At 36.9% G+C, this 9,657-nt stretch overlaps 1 protein-coding gene across 1 annotated transcript; it reads right to left on the reverse strand.

Annotated features, from left to right (window-relative positions):
- Positions 1-3,099: 3,099 nt before the first annotated feature.
- LOC107865350 lies at positions 3,100-3,905 on the reverse strand. The gene is made up of 3 exons (XM_047408369.1): positions 3,849-3,905; positions 3,198-3,749; positions 3,100-3,147 (listed from the first exon to the last, which is right to left on the reverse strand). Exons 1-3 carry the CDS (start codon positions 3,903-3,905, stop codon positions 3,100-3,102), a joined length of 657 nt encoding a protein of 218 aa, XP_047264325.1.
- Between the last annotated feature and the right edge of the window lie 5,752 nt (positions 3,906-9,657).

Consider the following 9,657-nt stretch of genomic DNA (forward strand, 5'->3'; position numbering starts at 1 on the left):
TTATTATTTATTCAAGTATATTCTCACATGGGTTGATCCGGTCAAGGAATCTACCCTCTATCCAAAAGTTAAAGCCTTTAGATTTATGTAAACTATTTCTTTTCCTAACAAACACTTTTCTATTCGAACAAGTGATATTCTTGGGCTCACTTTTCAAGTTTGCAACCAAGAAAAGTCATTAAAGTGAAGAAGGGTTTATGCAATATCAATTAATCATGGGAATCTACTAGATTTACAACCCTTAATCAACTATTCACATCAAAGCTCCCATAACCCTAGTTATGGGAGCTTAACCACACATCTCCATCATAGAAAGAGAAGAAGTCATTGTGTTATTCATAAATTAATTCAAAATTTACTTTCAAAAGTCAAAATTATTGTTCTTCAATCTTCAATGGAGAAAATGATAATGGAATTTAGATCCATAATTCTAGAATGAATCTCAGAGTAAAACTACGTACAATCTATTTCAAGTATGGAAACTCTCATAAAAGATAAGAGATAAAAGATCCCCTTAATAAAACCTAAAACTGGGTATTTATATGTTCCAAGGTAAAAAGGATTTAAAATTCAAATTTAGAAAAAAAAACACGTCCAAATTGGTGGTCTACCGCAAAATTGGTGGTCCACCATTTTGACCGTCGCTGAGTGTTCTAAAATTTGAATTCTGCTAGAAGCTGGTGGTCAAGTTTGTGGTCCACCAAAAAACTGGTGGTCCACCATTTTGACCACCATGGGTCTTATGAAATCCTGAATCTGGTGGTCAGGTTGGTGGTCCACAACAAAAATGGTGGTCCACCATTTTGACCGTTGTTGAGTGTTTTGAATCCTGAATTCTGCCTTAATCTAGTGGTCAGGTTGGTGGTCCACCGCAAAATTGGTGGTCCACTATTTTGAGCACCAGTGGGTCTTTTTAAATCCTGAATCTGGTGGTCAGGTTGGTGGTCCACCACAAAATTGGTGATCCATTATTTTGACCATCACTGGGTCTTCTGAAATCCTGAATTCTTTTTTAGGTCTGGTGGTCAGTTTGGTGGTCCACCACAAAATTGGTGGTCTACTATTTTGACCACCAGTGGTGTTTTTCTGCTAATTTTCTGAGTCTTCTCCTTCAGCTAGCTCCTTACCCTGGAACACTAAAATCCAACATTAAATGCAACCTTGGTTGCTTGAAAATATGCAATTTTGCCAAGAAAAGGATGAACAATATTCTATCAAAAGCCGGAACATCAACACCTGCAACTTAAAACAACTGCTTTTCCTCAATCAACTATGTAATACTATACTACGATTCTTAACCAAGAGAAACATAAGATACCTACGACAGTCAGTTATCAATTTTAGTTCAACACACATTATGTTCTCCAAGTTCAATCACTTAAAAACCAACTGTTTATATTAATGAAAGTCAACAATATGACCCAAAGAAATTGAGATATGACATCATATTAGAAACAAACAACCACCCCTATGTACAAGTTACACTACCTAAACAAGTCAGAAACCAGCAATACAACCTATATGCCCTTACAACGAAGAAGTCCCTCCTTACTTATATATGAAATCAAGCATGTCAATGCGGGAACAGCTAAGAGACACTCACTCTCAAAAAGAAGTTCCAATTAATGTATATCAAATACCATAATCTTGCCCTTATTTTCATCGCCTAGGCTTTCAAACAGTAAGTTAGGATCACTATAGGACTTTTCTTCAGCTTGTAATGCAGGCTTGGGGCTGGTATGATACATAAAGATATTTAAATTGACTAGGACTCCTTGGAACTACAATAAATTTTAGAGTCTCACTTATTAACCTTTAACATATTTCTCTCTTTATTTATTAAAGAAACTTTAGGATGGGTACGGTCTTTTAGTTATTTATTTTCTTTTCACAACTTTTCTTTTCTTAATTTTTTCTACCGCACCCAGCCTTGCAATCTTTTCTCTTATTTTACCTTTGTTCATACTCACTTTACATCACCTACCCCTATGATAGCCACCCTCAACTTAGGCTATTTGCCTAAATTGAAGTGCACAATGTCCAAGGAGGACCAGGGACAAAACAGGTTCATTGTGATACAAATAGGAAGGTGATGACTCAAAATCGGGATCAAGGGATATCATTCACATATGGAAGGCCATTTAGGATAAAAGTGGACTAATATAAAAATGGCCTATAATCCTTTCTTAACCACTATCCTACAACCTAGACAAGACTAATCGAGAAAGTTCTGGATTTAACACATAAAGAAACTTGGTAAAATCTCACACACACTTGGCACAAAGGTATATCACAAGCTACTACCTGACCGGGTTATGCAATTGTTAGTAATTATCATTATGTCCCTAATGCTAATGCCATAAAAAGATTTTCAATAGTCACATAGATTCATATCGCACAGTTACAAAATAGATAATTGGAGAGGTATTTATCATTTGTCCTAAAAATCATCAAAAATATGTCAACTGCCCTAGGTACTTATTTTTCTCCCAGTTAACCACAAAACATCATGAAAAAAAACACAATATGCCTAAACATGCCAACTCTACTAGGAACAAGACTCTGGGGAAAAGAGACATGACAATATAAACCCCAAGAGGAAATCAACACCCACAAGTAGCTCCCTCAACTTAAAATCGTGCACTATCCCCAATGCTTCAAACCAAAAAAAGAGAGTTAGAAACATACATGTGGAACCATAGGTGCAAATATATGATGTCAACAACATAAGACGAATACAAACAACAAAATACCTTGGGTTGCCTCCCAAGCAGTGCCTAATTTAATGTCGTGGCATCAATCAATCATCTTAACTTCTCAGAATTTGTCAAGATACCTTATTTATACCTCTTTACTTCACTTGTTGAATCAAGAAAATGCTTTATTCAAAGTCCAGCCACTTTGGAAGCACTAAAACCATTGTTTTCAAGTTCAACCACACTAGCCATGGTATCTACAGTAGACCTATCCTTAACTAGTACATCTCAGTCATCTTGGTAGAATACATCAATAATTGAGAAGACACTCATCTTCTTTTGTTGTTTTATGGATTTACATACTTCAAAACTAACCTCTTTCCCATTGAGCCTAAATTTTAGCTCATTCAACTCCAGGCCAACTAATACTCTCCCAGTTGCTAAGAATGGCCTGCTCAAAATTATAGGTACTTCAAAGTCCACTTTGCAACCAAAAATTACAAAGTCGGCAAGAAATATAAAATCAGCAACCTTTACAAGTACATCATGCAGAATCCCTATAGATTGCTTCACAGACCTTTCTTTCATAACTATCCTTATGTTTGTGGGAATAGGATCCCCCAAACCCAATTTCTTATACATAGCAAGCAGCATTAAGTTTATACTAGCTCCCAAATCACAAAGAGCTTTTGCAAAATCAATAGACCCAATAGTGTAAGGGATGGTAAATGCTCTTGGGTCTACCTTCTTCTGCACCAAAAACTGTGTGGAGATAGCACTATAATAATGGAGATTGTTCATCGGCTCATAGATAACTGTATGCTTCTTCATGACAAGGTCTTTCATAAACTTTGAACACTCGGGCATTTGTTCCAATGCCTTCACCAATGGTAAATTGATCATCAATTTCTTAAGCATGGCCATAAATTTTCTGAACTTTGTATCATTGGCCTTCTTCTTTAATCTATGAGGAAAAAGAGGTGGTGGTTTTGGTATAGAAGTCACCACTGCTTCCTTTTCCTTGTGTTTACCTTTTTCTAATCCATCAACCAGCTGATGATTAGAAGGAACATCAATGTCATCCTACTTCTCAGACTCTCCAGGATTACTTTTTTCAAGCTCGACATCTTTTTTGATCACCTCTTAAGTAACAGCTTTGCCCATAGAAGGTCCTGGTAATACTTTACCACTCTGTGTGGTAATTGCCATGGAAGATCCATCATTTCAAGGGTTCTAAACTATATCACTTAACAAAGTCACACTCTTTCTTTAGTTGAATGTTGTGGATAATTGGCTTATCTGCTGCTCCAATTGTTTGATAGGAGTTAAGTGTGAATTTACTAATTAACTCATGGAAGATAAGTCAATCTTCATTGTCGTCACCCCTGTATTTGTTGCCTCAACTCCCTTCAATAGTTTCTCCATCATGTCCTCTATGGACATTTTTCCTGAATTGGTGGCAGCATTATCATGACTTCCAGGAGGTACATATAGTCTACTCCAATCATTATTATTCTTCTAACTTCTCTAATATCTATCCTTATAACCAAACTTATCATAATAGTTTCGACCTTGGTTTCCTTGGTTATTGCCTTGGAAACCCCTCTGATTATTTAGACTATTTGCCTCTTCTTCTGAGTCAGAGTCAGCTCTACCTTGGAATCCTACAGCTTTCACTTTCTCAGTCTTTCCAGATAATAAATACTTGGTCAACAAATCCATTTGCATCTTTAAGTATGCTATGTCCTAGTCATGTTCCTCCTTCTTCTTGTGTTGATCTACAGTCATACCACTAGACATAGTAGGGCTTTCTACCACAGAATCCCTGGTATATCAAGCTCTACTTTGTTTGGTCATATGATCAAGCATCTCTGAGGCCTCTATAAAAGTAAGATCCATATATGATCCTCCTGCAGCATTATCCATGACTATCTTTATAATAGAGTTCAAGGCCCTATAAAGTATCTCCATCAAATAAATATCAGTCATATTATGATTTGGGCATTGCATCAGCTTCTTTTTAAATCTCTTCCAAGTCTTGTGAAGAGCTTCAGTTGGAAGCTGCTGAAAGTTGCTGATCTCCTGGAAGGTGGAAAGAACCTTTCTAGGAAATCCTTTCTCAACTGCAACTATTTGGTTATAGAATCAAGAGTCGGTCCATTGAGTCATAGTGTTGCCTCTCCAGACAGAGATAATGGAAAGAAGTGTAGTCGAATAACTTTTTGTCCCACTCCCAAGTTATCAAAGGATTTTCAAGTAGTGACAAAGTTCACTAAATGCATATTAGGATCATCCCCTGGGAGTCCACCAAACAACCCCTTCTGATGGAGGAGTTGAATCATCGTGCTTGTAATATTTAACTTAGCTCCTGGTGCTAGAGGTGGAGGAATAATAGCTCTAGTAGAACCTGCCCCATCCATTCTATCCTCTTCATCATTAATATCAAACTGCATAGGCTGATGGTCTTGCCTTGTCTAAAAAAATGATTTCTATTTATATTCCAATTCACCAACGCAATTACATTCTCTGCATGCCTTGGGTTAGCAGGATCTAACAAGTCCGCATCCCCCAAATCATCATCATTAGGATTAGGATTACGTGTAGGTTGACCATTATTCTATTGATTAATCTGGGCTCTAGCCATGGCGACTAGTCTTTTAGCTTCCTGAGGGTCTGCCATTTTGCCAATTAACTGTGGTTTTGAATGTACTGGTAATAATAGTGCACCCGATCTCTATGTACTTGGCATACACAATAACTACCCTTCACAAATCAAAAACAACAAACAAAGGTAAAGTTTAGGAAACTTGACCAAAGGTCAATTAACAAACACAAACTTAATTTACAATTGTATTCCCTGGCAATGGCGCTAAAATTTGATACACCCAAATTACAACTCTCATTAGAAAGTGTAAGCGGTCCCTGTCAAATATAGAACCCAACTAGGTTAGGTATCGAATCCCACAGGGAATACTATGCTCACTAAGTATTGTGGTTATTATTAGACTATTGGTCAAGGGTTCCAGAATAAAGTGAGGGTTTTGATTTATCAACTGTATTCAAATGTTTGTCACAGGAAGTAATCCAAATGTCAATTGTATTTCAAATAGTAATTCAGTGAGAGAAGTCAAACTAGAGTTATGGTTACCAAGATGCTTAAGCAGCTAGGGTTGTGAACTATTTTGGATTCCTAATAAAAAATTCTAATTGCAAGAGTAATTGAATTCTATGGTTTATCTATTAGTTTCTTAACCTAAATGAGTAGATTATCCCTTAATTCTTTTAAACTTAAGGAACATATTAATTCTTCAACTATATTCTCACATGGTTTGATCTGGTTAAGGCATCTACCCTCTATACAAAGGTTAAAGCCTTTAGATTTATGTAACCCCTTTTTTTCCCAACAAACACTTTTCTATTCAAACAAATGATGTTCTTGGGCTCACTTTTCAAGTTTGCAACCAAGAAAAGTCATTAAAGTGAAGAAGGGTTTATGCAATATCAATTAATCATTGGAATCTACTAGATTTATAACCCTCAATCAGCTAGTCATATCAAGGCTCCCATAGCCCTAGTTATGGGGGCTTAACCATATATCTTCATCACAGAAAAAGAAAAAGTCATTTTGTTATTCATAAATTAATTCAATATTTACTTACAAAAGTTACAATTATTGTTCTTCAATATTTATTGGAGATCCATAATTCTAGAATGAATCTCAGAGAAAAACTATGTACAATCTGTTTCAAGAGTGGAAAACTCTCATAAAATATAAAAGATAAAGATCCCCTTAATAATACCTAAAACTGGGTATTTATATGTTCCCAGGTAAAAAGGATTTAAAATTCAAATTCAAAAAAAAACACGTCTAAAAGGATTTAAAATTCAAATTCAAAAAAAAACACGTCCAAATTGGTGGCCAAATTGGTGGCCCACCGCAAAAATGGTGGTCCACCAGTTTGACCGTCGCTGAGTGTTTTGAAATTCTAAATTCTACCTGAATCTAGTGGTCAGGTTGGTGGTCCACCATTTTGACCACTAGTGGGTCTTCTAAAATCTTGAATTCGGTGGTCAGGCTGGTGGTCCACCACAAAACTGGTGGTCCACCATTTTAACCGTCGCTAAGTATTCTGAAATCCTGAATTCTACCTGAATCTAGTGGTCAGGTTGGTGGTCCACCGCAAAACTGGTGGTCCACCATTTTAACCACTAGTGGGTCTTCTGAAATCCTGAATCTAGAGGTTAGGTTGGTGGTCCATCACAAAACTAGTGGTCCACCATTTTGACTATCACTGGGTCTTCTGAAATCCTAACTTCTATTTTAGGTCTGGTGGTCTGTTTAGTGGTCCACCACAAAATTAGTGGTCCACTATTTTGACCACCAGTGGCTTTTTTTGCTAATTTCTTGAGTTTTGTCCTTCAACTAGCTCCTTATCCTGAAAACATGCAATTTTCCTAAGATAAAGATGCATAATGTTTCATTAAAAACCGAAACATCACTTATCTGACTAAGTTATCACACACATACCCAACCATTTTAAAAAAACCTTTTCAAGGGTCACATTGCAAATGATTAACTTTTGTGTGCTTATTCATTCTTGTGTATTTAATAATTCTTTTCCCTTAATGCAGAATTAATCATGCCACCTAAAGAGAAGTCAAAGAAAGAAACCAAGAAGGTGACCAAAGAAAACTTGACCCGGAGGCTCTTCAATGAGTCTAAAAGTGAGCAAGAAGAGCCACAGCTTTAGAGATGTAAAAGGTGGCAAAGTCGCGAAGGTGATTGAGGAAGTAAACTCTGAAGAACAAGAACTTCTCTTCATCTGAACATACTTCTTCAGAGTAGACCAATTCTAAGCAACCTTCATCCAGGAATCTAAGATAGTGTGAGATGGCAGGTTGTCGAAGAAAAATAACTCTATCATAATAGGTTGATAGCAATAAAAAGAAGTAGTCTTAAAAGGCCCATAAGTGAAGATATGAAAATCATCATCTCTGGACTGACCAAGTACCTACAGATAGAAAGAGTGTTCCGAGACTATGACATAGGATGGACAACAAAAGGAGATAATACATTTTGCCCAACATTAGTCAGGGAGTTCTACGCCAACTACCAGGCTACTTTGGAAAACATATTTAAGAAGGGAGAAAAAGCTACAGAAAAGCTGAATATGAATCTAATTCCAGTGAAGGGTGTGATGGTGGATCTGTCTAACACCACTATCAACAGATTTCTGCATGGCCCAAACTTTATCCCCCAACAATTTCACGGGAGTTCTATCACAGGATGACGGATTGGATAAACAACGCCCTTGGTTAGTACAGGTAATAGCTGAGGGAGATCCTGAATGGTTGAATAACCCAAGTGTACAGATCTTTAAGGAATCAATGACTCAAAAGAAAAGATTTTGGTGGGGTATGGTCCAGAGCAGATTGATGCTGACAGCAGGAGACAAGATTATAGGTGAAGACAAAGTAGTTTTGATAGCCAGTCTGAAATCCAACTTTTCCTTAAACTTTAGTGAAATCATTGCGGATGAGATAAAGATTCGGGCAACATGACCCGACACAACGTACCCATTTCCCTGCCAAATTACAAAATTGTGTAAAGTAGCACTTGTGCCAATCATCACAAGATTAGACAAGGATGTCCCTGCTAGGAAAACTTATAATCCAATCAGGTTCGACGAGAGTGAGCCAGTATTGATCCTAGAAAGAGGTATAAATATGGAGCATGACCCTACTACTACTACAGGGTCCACTCAGAATATGCAAACTTCAACACAAGAGTCATCTCAGGACACTTCTGTTGTAGGCGAGGCACCTGTACCATAAAAAGAAGAAAATATAGTGGTTGCAGCAACGATATCAGAGTATACTTTGACTCCTCTTAATTTTAAGAGGCTGGTAAAGCAGGGAGAAAGGTTCGAGGCTTGGTTGAGGTTGTTTGCAAATTAGTTTGAATCAACTATTGACAAGAACATAAAGAAATCTAATGAACCCTTATAAACTCTACACAAATAAATTGATGACCTAAAGCATAGAGTGAATGAAAGGTTGAGAGAGATGTCGGTCCCTGACCTTAAAGTTTTCCAGGCAGTCTTGGACAAGGCTAAAGCTAATATTGTAGCATTGTAGAGCCACCAGATTGTCATATCTTTAGATTTTATAGCTAAAGAATCTAAGGACTAACCCCTATTGATTGACATTATTGGTAAACCAGTGGACAAAAAGAAAGAAAAGGTAGACAAAAAAGACAAAGCCAAGTAAAAAAAGCAACAATGATAAATAAAGAAGAGCTGAGAGAAGAGCAAAGAAAAATACAGATAAGAAGAAGCTAAAATAAAATTTAAGAGAATCAAAAGTAGAGGGTGAGCCACTTAAGGAAGCATTGAGAGCTAGAGTTGTGGGAGCTTAAGCTAGTAGGCCTCTATTGACTATTGGTGAGACTGCTGGGGAGTTCTTTACTCCACTAACCACTGTGGTAAATGCATCAACATAAACTGATGCAACTAATGAGATTGCTCCCACTGTTGATGCAGCAGTAGAGTTAGGGGTTCATGATTCATGGGTTTAAAGCACTGCAGGTATCTCCTATCACTTGTTGTTTTAATTTGATATTTTACATTGAGGACAATGCATGTTTTTACTTGTGGGGGTGGGGGTACTTACAATCTCAAGGGTATATTTTTTGTGTTCTATGCCCTTGAGCGCTACTTAGTGAACCAATATATTTAGGATTAGTTGTTTGTGTTTTTTTGTTGTGTCTGCATATTTTGAATGCATGAACATTAACAAGTAACTGAGTAGCAAGTGAAGTAACTGTTTGATTTTGAGTCAATGATTGCAAAAATATTGTATCCACCAAAACTTTTTGATTGTGAGATTGGCTGCTAGGCGCATGGGAGCCATTCTTTTCTATAAAAGCATGCAACTTTCCTTGCTTAGGCTTGAGTTTTGA

Source organism: Capsicum annuum, chromosome 3, assembly GCF_002878395.1.
Source record: "Capsicum annuum cultivar UCD-10X-F1 chromosome 3, UCD10Xv1.1, whole genome shotgun sequence".
Taxonomy (NCBI): Eukaryota; Viridiplantae; Streptophyta; class Magnoliopsida; order Solanales; family Solanaceae; genus Capsicum; species Capsicum annuum.

Excerpts from the sequence above, each read along its gene's own strand:
- LOC107865350 (XM_047408369.1), bottom strand. The coding sequence starts at position 3,905 with ATGGCAATTACCACACAGAGTGGTAAAGTATTACCAGGACCTTCTATG. Across the intron at positions 3,750-3,848 it reads GACCTTCTATGGGCAAAGCT|CTGGTTGATGGATTAGAAAA; the intron begins GTTACTTAAGAG and ends TCTAATCATCAG. Across the intron at positions 3,148-3,197 it reads TTATATTTCTTGCCGACTTT|GCCATTCTTAGCAACTGGGA; the intron begins GTAATTTTTGGT and ends AATTTTGAGCAG.